We start from the raw sequence: 20,865 nt of genomic DNA, 5'->3' as shown, positions 1-20,865 counted from the left end.
AGAGTTCTTTTGCCCAGTGCCATGAACAGAGATCTGTCATGCAGTCTTGTGCTCCATGTGTGTTTTCTGAACACAATTCTTTTGTTTCTTGTGCATGCTTTGGCTGACTGGGTTTTGGTTCTTTCCCCAATCCTGTTCCTCTGCCCTCCATCTTGTTCCTGATGTTGCTTTCCAGTCTGAGTGAATAATCTATGGACTGAAACTTGCTGAAAGAACTGCATTGTTTTGCCTAAAGCTAGTGTTCTCCAAATAGCTTCATGCTTGCTTGCCCTTTCGTGTAAAAAAATAAGAGAACTGGAATAGCAGATTTTCTCAGCAGTTGAAGTATACTTCCTACCGCTTGTGACCAAGCTCAAAACCCACATTGGAATTTCTGTGTATAATTATCAGGGATCCTAGAAATCAGTTTGCCACGGAAAAATGATGAATTTGCGTTTTTACAGAGAATCTTTCGTTTTTACATTTTTGTGAAAACTATAAACCGTACAGTAGAATCCCGTTTACCCAAGCCTTTATTATCCAGCTCTCCGTATTAACCAAACTGGGGCTGAAGTGCGCTGGTTTCACCAGAGACCCGTCACCCAGAGCTGAAGCTCTCTGGATTATCCAATTTTTTATTCTGATCGGGCCCCGATCCCAATTAGATTGGATAAATAGGGTTCCTCTGTATCAGTAAAACACATTGAATTTGTGTAATATTATGGCTAGAGAAACTAAAGTTCAGCCTTTAATCTTAATCACGAAAAAATGTGAATTTTTTTCAGATCTTTTATCAAGAAAAACTAGGATCTCTGATAATTATATCTAAATTAGCTATATGTATTAACATGTATTTTAACATATTTCAACAAAATAGTAAAATTAACTTTTCACATCTCTTAGCTCCAGAGATCTGTACTACCTTATGCTGAGTGTTAATGTATTTCACATTGGCTGTTGGGCTGGGGCAATCCAAAATCCCTGATGCCTGTGTAGTGATTTTCTGTGAATAAATCTATGGTTTATTATTACTGATCCAATGTGATATTATTAAAAAGGTGATATTTTGACTAGGGGAGACCGGGAATTGTTAAGGTGAAATTGTAAAGGTGAAATTGTAAAGTGGAGAAGCAAACAAAAGTATTTTTGAAGTTAGTAATATGTTTTTCCCCCCCTTTCTCAGCAGTGATGTAGACATGGAAACAGATCACTACTCCAATGGAGTTGCAGAGACTTCATCCAATGGCTTCCTAAATGGTAGTTCTAAACATGATCACGAAATGGAAGAATGTGACACAGAAATGGGTCTGCAGTGATATTTTACATTTTTAATAAAAAGTGATGGCAACAAGGTTATGTTTTTACTTGCAATGCTTCCCAAATTGAAAATTAGTGACATAACTGAAATCTTAACTTTCCATTTTGCTAGTATTGTACTATATGTAAATCTCATAACTATCTGGCATGATGTTAATCTGACAACAAGCAGGGGAGGGGAATGTTGAATAGATATTTTAAGCCGGCACATAACTTCAGTTGGAAACCATCGTGCTTTTTGTTTAGATCATTGATGTTAGCAGTTAATTTTTCCCTGAAAACTCAACATTCATTGATAGCAATACAACTAATATCTGTTATTGGACCAACTTTTGTTGGTGAGAGACAAGCTTTCAAAGAGCTCTTCTTCAGGTCTGGGAAACTACAAGATCTGAACAGATTGTTTAGCATAAGTAGTTAACGCATATTTCAAGGGGCCGGTCAAGATGAGGTGGCCTGTTTAACACCTCTCCAGTGGTAGGGAGGAAAGGAAGTAGAGGGCAGGAGGCGGGGGGGGAGGGAGAGGTTGTTTAGTGGGTTACAGATTGTTGTAATAAGCCATGCATCTAGTGACTCTGTTCAGTCCATGATTTTTAGTGTCTAGCTCCCAGACTTGTCTTTGAAAGTGTTGTCCAGGTTTCCTTGGAGGATGAGGACTGAGAGAGTGATTGTTTTAAGTGTTCACCCACCGGTGATATGGTTGGTGTCTGTCTTTTATAATTTTGCTTGTGTGAGTTCATTCAAGAGTGTAGTGATTGTCTGTCAGGTTTCACCCACATAGTTGTTACTGAGGCATTTAGTGCACTGGATGAGGTACACCACATGTTTTGATAAGCCTGTGTAGAGAGACCCATGGGTACAGAAAAGTGTGCTGATAATTGTAGCAGTGGGGATATGTCTGCAGGTTTTGCATTTGTTCTGGTGCTTCTTTGAGTTGGTGTGTCCTGGTGTGTGGGCAGCTTGCATCTGATGAGGTGAGGTTGGGGGTGGTGGTGGTTTGAAGACCAGAAGAGGGGGTTTAGGAAAGATTTCTTTGAGGATGGGGTTCCAAAATGGCCAATACCAAGGAACCCAAGGTATTGGGGAGATGTTTTGGGACAATATTCTTTTCCCTGTGGACAGAGAAAGGAAGGGTTGATAAGAGATTGAAATGGTTCTGCTTCCCACCAAACAGAAATTTAATATTTTCCCCATTTGACTTAGCTACATTTTAAGGTAGGACTATATACTCTTTGTAAAAATGGCTGTCTGTCTTACTCATCAGACCTGTTCTGTGTTCATTCATACCTGTTGACTTTAGTGACAGATAAGTTTAACAGCCTCTTTTAGAGCCAGCACAGCTAAGAGGAAGTTATCTAAATTTCAGTTATAGGGCCTATCCGATGTACCTGTGAAACCATGCTGAAGGCATTGAGGGTTACACAGGTGTAAATAGGCCATAATTTGGCCTCACTAAATCTTTCATAATGGTCATGTGTGAGAGAGAGAGAATCCAGCTTGACAATCAATCCCTGTATTTGCAGGACTGCATGTTGGAAAAAACAGTTTTTTATTTAAAGTGAGACAAATGTATGGATCTTTTTGTAGACTTTCAGAGTACAACAGTTCTTAAAAAGATCTGTGAAACTGCTCCAGTCTCAGAGCATACACTAATGCTGTTCTGCAGCTTCCCTAATAAACTAACATTAGGTCATTGTTTCAGCACAGTACTTCTGTTCCCAGCACTCAACAAGAGTCCTCTGAATTCCCCGCGTCTTACCCTGTGTATTACATTGCTGAAACTGAATAACAAGATCTGGTTTGTGTTCGAAAAACCACTTCTTTACTCTCTTGCAGCCTTTTCCACAGAGGCTTTCTGTGATAGACATGAAACAGCTGCACAGGGCACAGAGTTGCTTTTTTTTTTTAATTTAGTTGTTTACAGCCTCTGGAAAATGAAGTCCTAGACTGGGCTCCAGCTAGCAACACACATCGCTGCTTCAAGACTCGTGGGTGTTTCACTTCTGTAAAAGACATGTGGCTTCTTGGACTACCCAGAATACTTTACACCCCACAGTTTGAGACCTATTTTATGATATTTCACTTTTTTGAACTCTTTCCAGTTTCTCTAGTGTTATGTACACGTGTGTGTGTGTGAGATTGTAGTAACCAGAGATCTGTTTTGGAGGTGACAGTTCACTTATCTAAGATAATTATGGTAAAAATTACTCTTATAATTTGCTGGATGCTATTAAAAGCTAGACCTTATTATCACAAGCAAGTTACGTACAGACTAGACTATTTTTAAAGAGATAGGGAGGATGTCTTTGTGGCTAAAGCACAAGTCCGAGTTGGAGATCTTAATGCTGTTCCATAGCTGCCTGTGTAATCTTGATAGGTCAGCTAACTTCTCCCTACTGTAGGTTCTTTATCTGTAAAAATAGGGATAACTCTCATCTCATAGCATGTTGAAATTGATTAATGTTCATAAAGTGCTTTGAAATCCCTTGGTGGAAAGTATTAGAAGTGGGAAGTACAGTCACCTGTAATTGTTCCAATTTGTAATGCTCAAATAAGATGTAAAAAAAACCTCCAGTTTTTAGCCAGTACCCTTTTGTGATCTGAGATTTCAGATTAGTTGAGAGTTACGCCTGCTGTGCTATTTTTAGCTTTTTCCCCAAGGGTCCTGTAGATTCCTAATAACTATGAAGTGACAGTGGACTTGCAGACATAAAGTATGTTTCTGGGATTAGCTCTGTAGCAATGTCTGATCTGTTAACCTCGTTTTGACAGTTCAGAATTTGTAATGCCGGGTGCTAATGTGAACAGGCAACTAGAATTGTTTTTTCTCCCCTAGTAGACAATAGGCTCATTAGGCTTGGTCTGTGCACAGTGTTGCACCAGTTTAACTAAAAGTGCCTTTAAACCAGTACAAAATCCTGTTGGATATTCTTGATTTTTGAACCTGCCTTATAGCAGTTCAGCTTGTCATTAAATTTACTCCAATGCAAGATGCATGAGGTTTTTGGCCATTTTAATTAAATCTGTTAAACTAATGCAATTTCTGTAGGTAGAGGCTTCAGTAATTACTTAAAGGTCTCCACAGCTGTGCGCTGTACACCAGGCACATTGTGCCAAGAATCCTGGTCCTGAATTACTTTCTTTCTGAGATCTCACACATCTGCTCCTGATTACATGAATTAATCAGTTGGCAGAAACTTATTAATAGCGTACATTTGTACTGCCATATTGTATTAGTGATGCTGATTTGTCATTCTTGCAGAAGTTGACTCAAGTCAGTTAAGACGTCAGCTCTGTGGAGGTAGCCAGGCGGCCATTGAAAGAATGATCCATTTTGGAAGAGAATTGCAGGCAATGAGTGAACAGCTAAGGAGAGAATGTGGCAAAAACACAACAAATAAGAAAATGCTAAAGGTATGGCTATATTTTACGTTAGTAATTTTGGTGACTGCACTTCCAAGTGGAATTTTGCAATATCTGCTGCCTTAACCAAAGCTAGTTTTTTGCCTTTTTTTTTCATGAAAATGAGAAGAGCTATTGCAATATTTTTCTATTCTGAGGAGCATGGCTTCCCATCTTGTGTACAGCAGTTTTATAGTCTGAACATATAAGGTGAACATTACTCTGGCAATAAGAGAAGTAACCACTGTTAAAAATTCTTTTTTTAAAATTCCTAGATTTAAAAATACAAGGCACACAGTCTCCTCCTCACATACAACAAATCATATAGTCGCCTCCCAATAAATCTAGAATGTGGACTACGTAGGTGCCATTTCGAGTTCCGGTCAGATAAACATTGGACCCAGTCAAGCAGCAGAACATGGGGTGCTATATCAAGGGAGAATACATATGCCTGAAATGTGATGTAATGGTTGCTCTCTCTGGGTGGGTGGGAAGTGCAGAGAAAATTTTTGTCAGTTATTTTCCTTATAATTTCTCCAGCTGCTTTTTATAGTTATGCAAGACTGTGGTGGAAAGTAATTCCCATACAAAAACCATATTGAGTTTTGCTAGCTGAAACAAGAACTCTATTATACTGTTTTTAAATCTCTTTTGCTCTCCTTGTCACCAAATACTTTTAATCTAAGTCACCTTTTCACACGTTGAAAATAACTTTTTTAGGTTTTTCTAATATTATGAAGTTGCAGGTTGCTGGGCTAAATGGCATGAGCTCAGTTTTCTTAACTCTAGTATTGGGCACATGCCTTAATCATACAGTAGCCCTGTATGCTGATTTATTAACAAAGTGCATTTGCAGCCTCTTGTGTGGCAGACAGCTAAATTTTAGTTCTAGATTAGAAGGAGGAAAATAGCTTTTATGTCTGTACTAACCTGATATAGCTGTGTAAGTTTTAGATAGAAAACAAAACTGAACACTAATTTTCCCACAGGATGCATTCAGTTTACTTGCATATTCGGATCCTTGGAGCAGTCCAGTTGGAAACCAGCTTGATCCAATACAGAGAGAACCGGTGTGCTCTGTTCTTAATAGTGCAATACTAGGTAATTCTTTATGCTTTTTGCTTCATGGCATGTTTATTCAGGTAAGTGGTGCTGTAAGCACAAATGACATTGCATTCCCTAGACTCTTGCAAAGGGCTGTGTATTCTGCAATATGTATAGTTGAATAACCACTGTACCTGTATTAATGGGAGTACCTGAAAAACTGATAAAAAATCCATAAACCAGAGTTTTGAGAGACTTGAGTGTCCATGGCACAATGGACAATCAAAAAACCCCCCAACACTGAACAGATTATATCAAATTAGTGACTTACTGACAGTGCACTGCAGAAGAGAAACACCAGAATAAAATTCTGTGATGTTGCTTTTGCAGTAATTTATCATAAAACCCTGGTATTGGGGGTCAAAGTCCTCACTCACGGTATAAGTGCCACAACTATATTGCTTTGCTTCTCTCGGAGCCAAGAGAGAGTACCAGAGTACATCCGCCTTTCACCATTAAAGTCAGCAGTTTTTCAAATGACTACAGTAGTCGTTGATTGCGATGCAGTTATTTCATGTATAGGTAACGCCGCAGTATGAGAAACCGTTCTGTGATAACTTGGTAAATAATGACTTACAGGCAACTACAGTTCATCATACAGCAAGACTTATCTTTTGAGAAATATCAAAAACCTCATGCACAAAGGAAATTCAACAGGTTAACGATTTCAAACCATTAGTAATGTTATGAACTGTGCATGTTGTAATATACATACAAACCTGCCTAAATTACAGATTCAGAGTTTGTTACTGTATAGTTGAAAGGCTTACAACGTGTGAAACTGGGTCGATCTTTGGTGTTCCAGTATGCCAGCTCCATTTCTAGTACTGTGTCCTAGAAAGTGATTTGCCTTCTAAATTTTTAAAGATCTATTACACATCTGCATTGTTGAATCTTTTCAGAGACCCACAATCTGCCAAAGCAGCCACCGCTCGCCCTAGCAATGGGACAGGCTTCACAGTGTCTAGGATTGATGGCGCGTTCGGGAATTGGATCATGTGCATTTGCCACAGTGGAAGACTATCTACACTAGCTATGCATTTGAAGATTTCAAGTATGTATTGTGGCATATTCAACATGGAGGTATATCAGCTCTGCTGACTGGAATTTGGATCTTTTAATTATGTACTAAGGACAGGTCTGTCGCTTTATGTTGCTTCCTAGTTTACAGCATGATGCAAATGATTTTCTAACTTAGTGTTAGGAGAAATTTTCCATCTTTAACCTCTTAGACAACTAAGAGTTAAAAGTATCACTGATGTCAGACATCCAAATTGACCATTACAAATTCTTTAAATGATTGTTCAAAACAAACCAAAAATCCTACCACCTTGAGGTGGGGCAGAAGAATAGAAAATGTTGTGGATGTGTTAGCATGTGGGTGATGTAAAGTTCAAGCAGGATGACTTACCAACCTCCACCCTCATTATTATTACATAGTTCAATCAGTGTAACTTGCAAAATGCATAAACACCTGACAGTTTGGATATATAGTGTTGATGGGAAGAAATATTTTTAATGTGTACTGTAAAACTTGAAATACTCAGGAGCTGAGTGAATATGTTTGTTGCTACTTACAATCCCTACCTGTTGATCTTAGTAGTTTGTTTTAACATGGTCTTTTCAACTTTCTTTGTTTAACTACAGACAACTTCTGTTATAGACTCACCAGTTTAACTGTTGTATAATAACAGTATTACATGTCACAGTGTGGTTACGACCTCTATTTATATAAAAACCAAATATTAGTCAATTTACAGTCTTAATTTAATCTTTGTACACCTTGCATTTTTAAAAGTGCTTAAATGAGTACTATTGCAATAAAATGTAGTGATATCATAATTAACCAGCCATTAAAAACTTATTCTACAGATATTAATAGCTTTGGATTTGTATGCTACACTGATTCTACTTTGTGTTCCAGCTTTTGAAACTAATGTGAATTGAGCACTTCAATTATGTACAGGGCAAAAGCAGCAAATGGTTGTAGAAAGTTAAAATAGCTTAAAACTGCTTTCTCATGAGCAAAATACTACCTGCTTCAAGATGTGTTTAGTGCTTGGGGAAGAGTCCAGCTTTCCCAGTCTTTGGCTAGTGGACTGAAGTTTCAACTGAATGCACCAACAATTTGTGAAGTGCTATGAGGGAGCCACCAAGCAAATGCTTTCAACCTCCTGCTCATCTTAAAATAAGCTTTAATTTAATCAAACCCAAAAGCACTGACACTGAATTTCAGAAAAGGGAATTCAGACTCTGGATTTTATTTTCTGCAGTACTTATATTAGTCAGCAAGAAAGCTACTGTGTCTCAGAAGGCACACATCAAAAAGCAAGAAGTGTGATTAAAGGGCAAGGTCCAGCCCCCTGTTGCAACAGAAACAAACTACTGCAGGTAAGGTAGATTACTCAAAGGGAATTTGAAGAGTGAATACTCAACTTGAAAGCAGCTCCACAAGAAGCCTCTAAGGCAATGCAGTGAGTCAACTGAAGACCAATACCACTGACATCATCCTAGGGGCCACTGAGCACTCTGTTACCTGAAAATAGTCGGCAAGTTGACAATCCCATTGCAGAACAATAAATTTCTGAAGGCAGGAACTGGTAGGGCTGCTAATTATGCAGTCTTATTAAAGTCAGGTACTATACCAGCAAATGGGAGGCAGCTAATTCAACCAAATTTACACCTAGAATATATCATAGGAACCCATTAGGTGTAGCTTCTGTTTACACAATTCTAGTAAACTACCTACATAATTTTGAGGCTATTAGATAAGGCAGGAATATTGCCATGGATTAGCAACTTCCTGAGGGGGAGAAAAGATCAACTTTCAAGGTTAAAGTACCAGGGCATATAGTTTGCTCCTAACCCTGGTGGTGGAGGAATATTGGATTTGTGAAAAGTTGAGGGTTGAGAATCTAGCCTTTTTTTCCTATAGAAGTGCTCTGTATCAGAAAGTAAACATTAAACTTGAGCTCACAACTGTGTTGCTGCTGTTTTATAAAGATGGGCTTCATCACTTGATTACAGTACAGACAGCTTGCTTCAAATTCCCCATATGAAAATCCTGCAGATGACTGCTGGTTTTAAACTGACCTTTTCACCTTGTCTGTGCTCTTATGGCCTTTTGCTAGCCATAGTTCAGCTTAAATGACATGAATTGAGAAATAGGGGAAATCTGTGGTGGGTACTGTACAGAAGCAATTCTTGCCTTGTAATGTGCTTTTTGTATTATCTCAATCAAAAGTCCAGGTGGGTAATGTGCAGTAATGACAAACTGCCTGACCTTATGAAGCTGAAGGTTCCTGAAGGCGGAACTCAAGCATTGTGCAGTGGTAGCATCAGAGCTGATTCAAATGCCCTACCCTGGGACCTCAGGTACCATTCCATTGATTGCAGCTTGGCTAGGGAAGACTCCCTTCAGAATAGCAGGTGCCCTTGGCAAGGGCACAAGTTGCTGATCACAAGAGCCTTCTAGATGGTGGGGAAGCAGAGCAAGGCTCTGCTTCCAGAAATCATCATCCAGCAGGTGAACACAACACTCTTACACAAGATATACTTAAAATAGGTTTTATTAATTATGGTATAATGTACAAGTTATTTTGATAACTTAGGTTGCAGAGAGTCAGCTGGATATTGATTTTAAAAAAAACCCTATCCATTAACTGATTTCTTGCAGATATCACAGCAGTGGTGGGTTTAAGAGATAAGGTGGCTCCTGGCCATATTTTAAAAGTTAATGCGTGAAACACAGGAGCTTTACAGACAGACCTCAAAGATAGACGCTAAGGAAATGCTGGCTTTATCTTAATTCTTTGGTTTTTTTTTCTTTATAGACATCCAGTGTTTTTTAAACTGCTTAGCTTTCTGTTTTTCCTCTGACCCTAAAAGCAAAGAAAATGTAGTATTAGGCTGCAGATTCTGGGGTATGTCCAGGGAGCTTTCATTTGGAAAGTTTTAATAGACTACATAGCACTGAGTGTGTGCTTCATCCAGTTTATTCTGCAATGCTATAAAAGGGGCTCCATGTTACAGCAAGAGGAGCAATTTGGTAGTATAGAAAACCATCTGCCTCAGCGTTTCACTTGACTCCACTGTGCCATTTCAAGAATGTCATAAAATCCTGGTGCAAAGAACAATAGGAGCAGAGATACTTTTGCCTTTTGTAACTTCTGAATAGTATTCTAAAAAAAGAGTTGACTTTCTTCCATTTTGAAGCCCACAGATGAGTACTGTATTTCACACACACAACACCTTCAACGTCTGTTGCTTTCTTTGACATTAGTGTGTACCGTTTTATACACATTAGCTAATCATCTTCTTCCCCCACAATACTAAATTCTACTAGTTTATTCCCCCTTTAAAGGGCTGAAAAATAATATTAAGACTTTCACACTTAATGCCCACCTACACCAAAAAAGACAAGTTGAGGGCCTCAACATCCCAACCCTGAGAACTCAATACCATGTTGATAAGCAAACTCCATCCTGTGATATACTGAACATTCACAAATCAAGAAAACATGCTTTGACCAGCAGTTTGAAAGGAATAGATTTTATATTCATTATTTTTAGGCTGTGTGTATGAACGCAAGCGCTAGCTTTACGTTAATACTGAAGCCATTTTGTTTAAGTGGCAGATTCTACCAAACACTCGTGTATATGTTTAAGCACCATTCTTAGAACTACAGTTATAAGCCTGTTTGCAGGTTCAGGGCTCTAGTTTTCAAAATGTTGACTTTTGCCTATAGTAAAACAATATCAGGTGCATTTAAATTGCTCCACCTACTGTTGTCTTAAACCTAATCATCATCATGTTGCATGGAGTTTAGCCTTCCCTTCAACAAAAGGCTCTTAATAACTACTGTAATATTGTGCCTTGCTTCAGATTTATAAATATTAAACTACACTGTTCCAGATTGTGTACTGTTAACCAAACCCCTTTGTGGCTAATTTTTGTCCTTGCTTTAGCTGACAATTTTATCATACTCAAGTATTTTTGCACATTTTAAATACAAACAAAGCATTTTGGGTTCACTACACTTACCCCAATATTTGTTCACAAACTGAACTGCAGCTTTTTTAAGTGGACTCTTCTTGTTCACAAAAGAAAAGAACTGGTTTGCTGAAATAAATGAAAGGAAAAGTTAGTCACAGAGGCAGATGATCAAAAAGATACAGAATTACACCTGGAAGAGTTACTTTACCAGTTGTTCGGTTGGTGCCTGGTCCATATAGATGACTCTGTACAAAGTCTTTGGCCATTTTTTGGTACTGGCTGGTTAGATCTTGATCTTTTAAGCACACGGCCATATAGTTTCCTTTGAATCTAGTTAAGTTAAAAAATAAAGTCACTTGTTTAAAACCCCCAAACAGTATATGTTCTGGCCAACATCTTGCTACAAAATATGCTTTTACTGGCTTCTAATTCCTAAGCCATGTTCCACTCATGTAATATTTTTCAACTTCATTAGAACAAAAATGTTTTGGTGAAATACAAAAGTATTTCTATATTATGGAGAACTCATACCAGCAAGTCTCATATACACATCTTTCCCCAGAGTTCGACAGCACCAAAAATGATGTCTCTGCATTTAAAGTTGTGGGAGCATAAAAGCATTCCTGCCAAAAGCCAGTGCCAACTATTCTCCAGACTCATGTCACCAGTTGGATGCTTAGACCATGTTTGAATAATTTTGATATTTTTTCTGTGGGATCCAAAGGCTTCATCCCACCACTTCCAGCAAGGGGACTTCACTGCCCATGAGGCATCATTTTAGTCCCTCACTACTGTTGCACAGCATGATAGCCAAGTCATATGCATAGGGCAGGAACCTTAACCCTTCTTTTCTATATTTGCAGATGAGATCTCCCTGCAGCACTCAGAATGACTAGGGGAATCCATGCACAAATGCAGACTTTCTGGGCATAGTTTTCCCTGTAGGCAGAGGAGGAATTATCGGTGTCCTGAAGCTCCTAGCAAAAGGGAGAAGAAAACTCACAGGATTGTTGAGAGACACTCAGCAATTTTTAGCAAGTTTATCTTTGCTGTCTATTACCAAAAGGCACACATTTCCCTCCACAGCATCAGCCAGAGGGCCTTTCTGGCTATTCCATAGCCTCTGCTGCTCCTGTCTGTTGGCAGAGCATGCTGCCTTTAAGCACAGACCAACTGCAACACATTCATATTGTAGTTTCATTGTAAAACCTACTTGGCCACATATTACTTCAAAAATAGCACAGGTGTGGGAGGTGCTAAAATGCATTCTTCTCAGGAGACCACTTGACTTATATCAAAAGGATGTCACAGGGAGGAATGATATGGGGTGCATGAAAGTGTTGGGATCCCAAAGCCCCCACATTAGTAAGACAAGAAAAAGCATTCCTCTCCTTATCATTGAAAAAGCATTGTACTGCAGGAAAGAGGTATCCCACATCTTTCACTCACACAGCATGGCCTGAGTCAAACTGACATGACTGAGGGGTAGAAGTTTGATCTCAAAATAGAGTGAGTTCAAGCCCTTTACGATTTTGACCACAGTAACACTTTAACTGAACTGGAGCTACTTATCATACCTAACAACCCGTTTGTTTCCTCTGTTGTCCTGTCCTGTGTTACGTTCTTCATTCTTATTTTCAGACTCATTTCGATTTTCACCTAAAATAGATGCAAGACAGTCAAACAATTTCTACACACTAATGTCAATCCCCAGATAGTAAGTGAAACTGATCATAGGTAGGCCTTTGGAAAAAACAATTCACAGGTCTTTGATTGAACCAAACATTTCCAGTAGCAGCAGCTCATATGGTAAGAGGTGCTGCTTTCAGTACTCTGCCTGAACGGCCTTGTTGAGGACAAAACAGGCTTTGGAGGACACACCTTTACATGTGATTTCAGAGCTTAATTACTACCTTCCTGAACAATACGGGGGTAGGGGGGTGCGAAGAGGAATCATTGCTGTGGCTGGGTCACAGGAAAGGATGAGAGGCAAGAATCAAAACATTAGCGGATCAGTATTTAGCACTTCAAGTTTTCCAACAGTGAAAGTGAGCAATAAAGCTGTAGAGATGAAACAGCCTGTAATGTTGCACAATGGCTGTGCATAGCCCAAGGAGTCCTAAAATACAGTCCAAGGTTGGCTTCACTCCCTGTATCTTAGAGAATTAAGCACCACTCATGAAGACTGATTTCTCAAGAAACCTAGAGTTCAACTCCATTATTGTTTCTAAAGCATTATGAAGATATAAAATTGGGGGTAATGTTTACATAGCTTACAGGAGGTTGTGAAATTATATTTGTAAAACAATTGAGATCTGCAGATGAAAGGGACTACAGCACTACACATTTATGTCTTTGTGAGTGCCCTGGATTTTGGTTTTGATGAGGGGAGAGGTTTCTCCTCTGTTTCTACAGTGCCATGAGAATACGGAACATACATGGCCCTGCTCCAAGAATCAAGGAAGATAACAAGTGCATTAGTAAAGGCTGTTTTATGGTTGTGGTCATTTCTGAGAATTACAAAGATGCAAATACAAATGAATGCCTTCCAGTGTTGGGTCACCCAGAAAAACCTGGTTGTCTTCCACCGATCCCTCTTCTTTATTTAGGCTGTCCAGCTCTCCAAGCTGTTCTGTCTATGCTAAAAGTTTCTTCAAACACTGAGTATTTTAAATCAAGCACTTGCACAGCAGGCCTCTCAAAACAGAGGACATGGAACTAGGGCCAACACTGATAACTCCAGAAGAAAGGAGAGTCAGAGAGGAAGTTAGAATTGCTAAGCTGCAGCAATCACTAATTGTTAAATTCAGGTTTCACTATCACAAGGGATTGCAGCGCCACAGAACAATCTTACTGCAGCTATTTCTAACACAGAATGGACCTCATATCTGGGACATCATAAAAAGAAATTAACATAAGTTTATATCTTACCTTGTTTGGTTGTGTCAGACAGGTTATTGTTGCTTAGGAGGGAATGAGAAAGTTTGTTTAGAAACGTTACTCTTCACATTTAGGAAAGAGCCCATCAATCTGTGGTTATTCACAGTTATGTATTTTAACTCCTTACAATATTTACAAAGTCCTAAATAGAATAAAGACTTTCAAATAATTATTTTTGTATATGATCTTGAGCCTTAAAGATTAGATGGGGATTGGAACAACCTAGGTAACCCTACTAGAACTTTGTCTTTAAGTTTCAGTACGCTGTTGAATGTTCAAAAATACCTTAAATAGTAAGCTTCAATAGCACATGTACAATCCTGTTAATGCCATAAACCATCCTCTTGCAACAACACAATTCATTATTAAAGACACACAGAGGGAGAAACAATCTAAGCAACGTGACGTTTTTACATAGCTAATTTTCTGATTGTAACCATATCTGGAAAGATATAATGTGAGTATAATTAGAAAAGCGAGTCTGAAGAAACCTCTAACTCTTAGATCCGCAGAGACAATATAGTTATAGGAGAGAGAAATGCATTCTGTTCTTGCCCACCCATCATCAAAGTTCCAACCACTGATTCTTTATTACTGCTGATCTTTTTTTGCAAGCCAGAAAATACAGCTAAGTCCTAATAAAATTAGGGCACTGTTTTGTGCATTAGGGCACTACTTATACTTACTTAATCTGTGGTCCTGAAGTTAACTCCTCTAGAACATTTTCAGGAAGTAATTTTCTTTTCTAAAGAAAATTAAGGAAATGCTTTAATGGCTACAACTCTTCATTTATGTGATGTTCCTTTTCAAGACAGTATTTGATGACAGCAAAGCTGTTCTACATATTTTTGAACTTGTCAAAATACCAATGTCAACAAATATTCAAAAATTTGGTTAACTTCAACTCTTGGTGAAAAATCACTTGTAAACTGGGGGGGGGCGCGGGGGAGGGAGGTGGGCTATTCTTACAAGCTCCACCAGCAAATTTAGTCCTGTCTACTCTACTACAAAGAGTACAAAAGAATAAGTAGATTATGCAGATGTTCAAAATACGTTCATGTGGGTCTCTGGGCTCGGCTACTGGTAAGTAGGTTTGAATAGACCCATGGGTTCTAATCAGTTCCTAGAGCTCCGGGGGCTTAGCTCCTTCTTGACTGAAGAAATAAATAAGTGGTGATAGATGGTAGCTACCCAGCCCACCCAGCTGTCAAGTTCAGACAGCCATAGATTTTATATATCTTGGTACAGTAGAGTCCACTTATTAGCAACCCCTCAGCTGCCAGCAAAAAGTTGCCATTATCTGGCAGTTGCCGATAAGGGAAGCAGTGCTAGAATGTGCTTTCCCTGACTGCCCTCTGCAAACCTGCCTGCAGGCAAGGCAGCAGTGGGGAGGGGTGCTGCTACCCAAATGGAGTGGGGGCACTGGAGGCCCACAGAGCTACACAATACCGTTTCCCCCTGCACCCTCCAGGGGTCAGTGCTCAGCGTGCTTGTTTTCCTTGGATTCAGGCCCCCAGGAGGGCAGAACCTGGAGAACGCAGGGAGAGGTACTGTGCAGCTTTGGCATCTGGGCTACAGCCCCCATCCCTGCTACTGCCCTCGCCACAGCCTCCCAGCCTGCAGGCCCTTATCGCCTGTGCACTCCCCTGTGCGTAGGCCGGTTTGCAGGGCTGCAGCAAGGAAAGGCAAGTCCCAGTGCTTCCTTGCCTTACTGTAGTCTCCCAAACCTGCCTGTGGTGGGCTCTCAGGGCTTCCTTCCCTGCTTGCAGCCAGGGCCTTGCTTTTCACGAAGTGGCATGTGGCTGCCAACAGCCAAATCCCATTCACACTACAGTGGATGGGGCGGGATTCGTTCCTGCAGAGTGGTGATATTAACCAGAATTGTTAATACCCTGGCCGCACTGAGTGGACTTTGCAGTAAAGGCTCCTCCACTCCCACACTGTCATGAGAGACACTGTCCTTGGGCAGGGGGCTCATCATCCAGGCTCATGGCAAACAAGGATGCCTCTTGGCCTGTAGGCTACATCTCTCTTGCAGCAGCCTGGCACCCTCAGTGAGCAGGGCCTGCGATCACAAAGGACAAGGCAAGGCAACCTGGCCTGGCCGAAGCAGGCCCTCTTTACCTTCTGCTCTTTGAAGAGCTCCTCTTGCCGCCGCCGCTTCTCCTTCAGCAGCTCCCTGTCCCTGTGGGGAGGAGAGAACATGCAGGTCAGCGCTGGTACAATGTTACAAAGTACTACCATCACAATTTGCTGCCTCTGCCTTTCTGCATCTTTGGGTCCGGAGGCAGCAAATTGCGACACATGCAGATATGCTTTCCACAATCTGCTCTCTCTACCTTTCCCCATCCTCTGGTGCAAGGGAAGCAAATTACGATTCACTGTTTTGATAGTTCCATCACTATTTGCTACCATTGTGAAATCTCCATTTTAAAATTTGGGCACAAATAAAACAAGATATTTTTCTAGTTTGGAGAAGCGTTCTACAGAGTTAAACCAAAGGCAAAACCCCAAATGAAGATGGTGTTATTTCTTTATTAGTCTCCTTCCATCGTAGTTAGGTAATACAGTTTTTATAGCAAACAAACATTTAATGTACACAAATTAGTTGAAGGCATAGTAAAATAGTATTTTAAATACTAACCAATAAATTGTCAACAAAAGCTATTAGGCAGCAGATCTACTGTTGTTCCATATACAGAAACAAACACACACACAGTCACCGTTACACACAAATTTGTACTACTCTACTTTGGCACAAACATATGAGCCCATTACCCCCAATCTTATTTCAGGGAAAGATTCTCAGGCCTTTGCCTCACTGCTAAAATTGAAGTTGCTTGTCCTCACTGTGTTTTTAGCTTAGAACACCCACGCCTTAGTTACTCCACGTCAAACAAAATGGAAAAGGGCTGGATTCACAAAGGGACTTATGCACTGCATTTAGGGATGTAAAATGTTAACCGACCTTAACTGTTAATACCTGGCCAGCCACTCACACCCCAGCCCCCGGCTGCCCACACTGGGCCAGACCCCCACAAATATGGTCTAGATGAAATTACTATAAGGTGGGTGCACAAGTGGTTGAAAGAGTAGTCATAAATGGTTCACTATCAAACTGGGAGGACACATCTAGTGGGGTCCCACAGAAGTGAGTCGTCAGTTTGCAACTATTCAATATTTTCATTAATGAGAGGGGAGCATATGCTTACATAATTTGCAGATGACACCAAGCTGGGAAGGGTTGCAAGCATTTTGGAGGACAGAATTAGAATTCAAAATAACCTTGACAAATTGGAGAACTGGTCTGAATTCATAATGCAAGAAAGGTGTAAACACAACATATACTGTGTTTGTAAGTTAAATTTTCCTGCAAGCACATTAACAATAAAAAAAAAGATTCTATCACATATGGTTAGCAAACAGGTAGAAGCTGAAATCAAAGAGGAATCTTTACAGTTAAAGCAGCTAAAACATGGATCAATTGATTAATTATAATAGGATAAAAGTGCCACCACTTTATATGCATTGCTTTTAGAGGGGATCACTGTACAGCTAGGCCAACATCCTCTGTGTGCCCAGCAGAATCTCCCATGATGCTATTGGGCTTCATTCTCCTGCTCTTGAAAGATGTTCTGACCAGTGCAGAAAAGAAAGGAGGAGAGATCACCTTAAATCAGAGGTTCTCAAACTGTGGTCTGCGAACAAGCTCCATTCATGTGGTCCGCGGATAGTTCCCTCTAAGAGGTGCGCCTGGGTAGCCGCACACAAGAGAATGAAAGGGCAGCAGGGCTCCACTAATTAGGTGCCTGGACCCTGGAGAAGATGCACATATGAGGTGGTGGCAGGGAATAGGGAGTAGATGGGAGGGGGCACTGGCGTGAGAAAAGGGGGTGAGAGGATTTTGGGATGTGCAGGGCTGAGGCAGCCAGAGAAAGAAGCGACTTTCCCCAGCTCCAGGACTGCGGCTGCCAGAGAGAGACAGCCCTCCTTCCCATCCCCAGTTCGGGGGCTGCTGTGGCGGAGGAGAGAGGGCACATCCATTGCATTAGAAAAGTAAGACTACTAATATTAAAATAGCAGTTGTGCTTTTATTTGTAGAACAAAAAACCAATTATTTGGATAAAAAAGCTATATAAACCCCCCCACCCCCCAAGTGCTTTACAATAGTTAGCAAATTTTTGGAAAGATCATTAAGTGGTCCGCTGAGACCCTCAGCCATTTTCAAGTGGTCCACGAAAAAAAGAGGTTTGAGAACCACTGCCTTAAAATTTTAACCTTAAACCATTTATTGAAATTTTTTTCAGGCCAAAATTGATACCTGTGAAACGTTGCGAAGGCTTCCCTACACAGGGCAAGTCAGAAAGTTGAGTGCTTCCCTACTTCACTCCTCTTTAGATTTAAGAGCAACCAACCTGGAGCTACACCTGGACCATGCAAAATGGCAGAAGTGTTCAACAGGTGAAAGGCCCCATGACTAACAGTGCCCTGCGGGAGGGCTCCGGCCTGGCTGCCCTGCCTGCCGCTGGCAAAGCGAAGGCCACTTGGACTGCGGAGCGAAAGGCTCCCGGCCGGGGTCCAAGGTGCCGTGACGGACGCGCACGAACGTCCCACCAGCCGGGCAACCGCGCGCCCACGGGAAGTTGCCGGGGGCCGCTGCAGCTCGAGGGCCCGGGGCGCCCCGCAGCGGGACCCGGGCGGCGACAGCGGCCGCAGCAGCAGCGCGTGGCGGGGCACGCTCGGGTAGCACGCGCCTGCTCCGGGCCCCCACGTTCTGACGGGCCGCGGTTCCTCGCCCCGCCCCCTGCCCGCAGCGGCGCGTTGCGGGTCAGCGGCTCCCTGCGGGTGGGGGGAGGGGTGGGTCTGGCCTAAGCGGGGCGATTGCGGCCACGTCGGGCTGTTACCTCCGCGCTGTGTCCCCGGCGCGTCTCCGCTCGGTCTCCGCCGCGGCTCTCGCCCGCTCGAAGGTCACCTCCTCGGGCGCCTCCTCGTCCTCCTCGGAGGTGGCGGCGGCGCCCGCGGGAGGCTCCGGGGCGGCAGCTTCTTTCTCCAGCATCGCGCGCCCCCCCCCTTCACCTCTGACCCGGAAGCAGTCGCGGGGCCGCCGCGGTCAGGCTTGACCTACAGCTCCCAGCCTGCCCCGCGGCCGGCTCAGCCTAGGACCGCCCACGCGCCGCGCTCCCGCTCTGTAATTGCTGGCGGGCGCCCTGAGCCCCTGGAGCGAGCCGAGCGCGCGGCCCGAGAACCGCTGCCTCATTGGGCGCTGCCCCACCTGACCCGCGCTGCGCTCCCGGCAACCCGCGCTGCGCTCCCCGCAACCCGCGCGACACTGTGCCCCGGCCCCTCCCCCATCCCGACCTGCTCCCAGCGCCCAGGCAGGCTGCAGTAGCGCTGCGCAAGGAGAGTTTCAGAGTAGCAGCTGTGTCAGTCTGTATTCGCAAAAAGAAAAGGAGGACTTGGGGCACCTTAGAGACTAACCAATTTATTTGAGCATGAGCTTTCGTGAGCTACAGCTCACTTCATCAGATGCATACCATAGAAACTGCAGAAGACTTTATATACACACAGAGACCATGAAACAATACCTCCTCCCACCCCACTCTCCTGCTGGTAATAGCTTATCTAACGTAATCATCAGGTTAGGCCATTTCCAGCACAAATCCAGGTTTTCTCACCCTCCACACAAATTCACTCGCCTGCTGGTGATAGCCCATCCAAAGTGACAACTATCTAAAGTGATCATCAAGTTGGGCCATTTCCAGCACAAATCCAGGTTCTCTCACCCCCCCGCCCTTTTTTTTTTTAAAAAAACACACACACAAACTCACTCTCCTGCTGGTAATAGCTTATCCAAAGCGACCACTCTCCCTACAATGTGCATGATAATCAAGGTGGGCCATTTCCAGCACAAATACAGGTTTTCTCACCACCCCCCACCCCCATACACACACAAACTCACTCTCCTGCTGGTAATAGCTAATCCAAACTGACCACTCCCCTTACAATGTGCATGATAATCAAGGTGGGCCAGTCCTTACCTACAGACAGCCCCCCAACCTGAAGCAAATGCTCACCAACAACCACATACCACACAACAGAACCACTAACCCAGGAACTTATCCTTGCAACAAAGCCCGTTGCCAATTGTGCCCACATATCTATTCAGGGGACACCATCACAGGGCCTAATAACATCAGCCACACTATCAGAGGCTCGTTCACCTGCACATCCACCAATGTGATTTATGCCATCATGTGCCAGCAATGCCCCTCTGCCATGTACATTGGTCAAACTGGACAGTCTCTACGTAAAAGAATAAATGGACACAAATCAGATGTCAAGAATTCTAACATTCATAAACCAGTCGGAGAACACTTCAATCTCTCTGGTCACGCAATCACAGACATGAAGGTCGCTATCTTACAACAAAAAAACTTCAAATCCAGACTCCAGCGAGAAACTGCTGAATTGGAATTCATTTGCAAATTGGATACTATTAATTTAGGCTTAAATAGAGACTGGGAGTGGCTAAGTCATTATGCAAGGTAGCCTATTTCCCCTTGTTCCCCCCCCATGACGTTCTGGTTAAGCTTGGATTTATGCTGGAAATGGCCCAGCTTGATTATCATGTACATTGTAAGGGGAGTGGTCAGTTTGGATGAGCTATTGCCAGCAGGAGAGTGAGTTTGTGTGTGTATGGGGGTGGGGGGGTGAGAAAACCTGTATTTGTGCTGGAAATGGCCCACCTTGATTATCATGCACATTGTAGGGAGAGTGGTCGCTTTGGATAAGCTATTACCAGCAGGAGAGTGAGTTTGTGTGTGTGGTTTTTGGAAGGGGGTGGGGGGGTGAGAAAACCTGTATTTGTGCTGGAAATGGCCCACCTTGATTATCATACACATTTTAAAGAGAGTGGTCACTTTGGATGGGCTATTACCAGCAGGAGAGTGAGTTGGGGGGGGGGGGGGGGAGGGTGAGAAAACCTGGATTTGTGCTGGAAATGGCCAAACTTGATGATCACTTTAGATAAGCTATTACCAGCAGGAGAGTGGGGTGGGAGGAGGTATTGTTTCATGGTCTCTGTGTATATAATGTCTTCTGCAGTTTCCACGGTATGCATCCAATGAA

At 42.3% G+C, this 20,865-nt stretch overlaps 2 protein-coding genes across 3 annotated transcripts in view; one reads left to right on the top strand and one right to left on the bottom strand.

The window, feature by feature from the left end:
* The window catches only part of RANBP9 (RAN binding protein 9), a 70,447-nt gene extending 62,770 nt beyond the window's left edge, over positions 1–7,677 (top strand). The window contains exons 11-14 of the mRNA XM_077810594.1: positions 1,163–1,284; positions 4,559–4,710; positions 5,688–5,799; positions 6,705–7,677. Coding sequence (XP_077666720.1) covers positions 1,163–1,284; positions 4,559–4,710; positions 5,688–5,799; positions 6,705–6,835 — 517 coding nt within the window. The 3' untranslated portion in view covers positions 6,836–7,677. The remainder of the gene's footprint in view (positions 1–1,162; positions 1,285–4,558; positions 4,711–5,687; positions 5,800–6,704) is intronic.
* NOL7 (nucleolar protein 7) lies at positions 1,288–18,802 on the bottom strand. 2 transcript variants are annotated; one of them, XM_077810595.1, is made up of 8 exons: positions 18,642–18,802; positions 15,862–15,922; positions 14,424–14,482; positions 13,729–13,760; positions 12,375–12,456; positions 11,006–11,127; positions 10,846–10,923; positions 1,288–2,408 (listed from the first exon to the last, which is right to left on the bottom strand). In XM_077810595.1, the coding sequence occupies exons 1-8, from the start codon at positions 18,791–18,793 to the stop codon at positions 2,059–2,061; spliced, it is 936 nt and encodes a 311-aa protein (XP_077666721.1). In that variant the 5' UTR covers positions 18,794–18,802; the 3' UTR covers positions 1,288–2,058. The 2 variants fall into 2 exon arrangements, with proteins under 2 accessions (XP_077666721.1, XP_077666722.1); XM_077810596.1 differs by lacking the exon at positions 1,288–2,408 and adding an exon at positions 9,356–9,683.
* Between the last annotated feature and the right edge of the window lie 2,063 nt (positions 18,803–20,865).

This window comes from Eretmochelys imbricata, chromosome 2 (genome assembly GCF_965152235.1).
Source record: "Eretmochelys imbricata isolate rEreImb1 chromosome 2, rEreImb1.hap1, whole genome shotgun sequence".
NCBI lineage: Eukaryota > Metazoa > Chordata > Testudines > Cheloniidae > Eretmochelys > Eretmochelys imbricata.
This window is presented reverse-complemented; position numbering and strand designations above follow the sequence as displayed.

What these genes read in the sequence shown, in the direction of transcription:
- NOL7 (XM_077810595.1), bottom strand. Translation starts at nt 18,793, where the DNA reads ATGCTGGAGAAAGAAGCTGCCGCCCCGGAGCCTCCCGCGGGCGCCGCC. An exon ending in AGCTCTTCAAAGAGCAGAAG is followed by an intron (nt 14,483 to 15,861) that starts GTAAAGAGGGCC and finishes AATTTTCTTTAG; the next exon opens with AAAAGAAAATTACTTCCTGA. An exon ending in GTCTGACACAACCAAACAAG is followed by an intron (nt 12,457 to 13,728) that starts GTAAGATATAAA and finishes CATCTATTTTAG; the next exon opens with GTGAAAATCGAAATGAGTCT.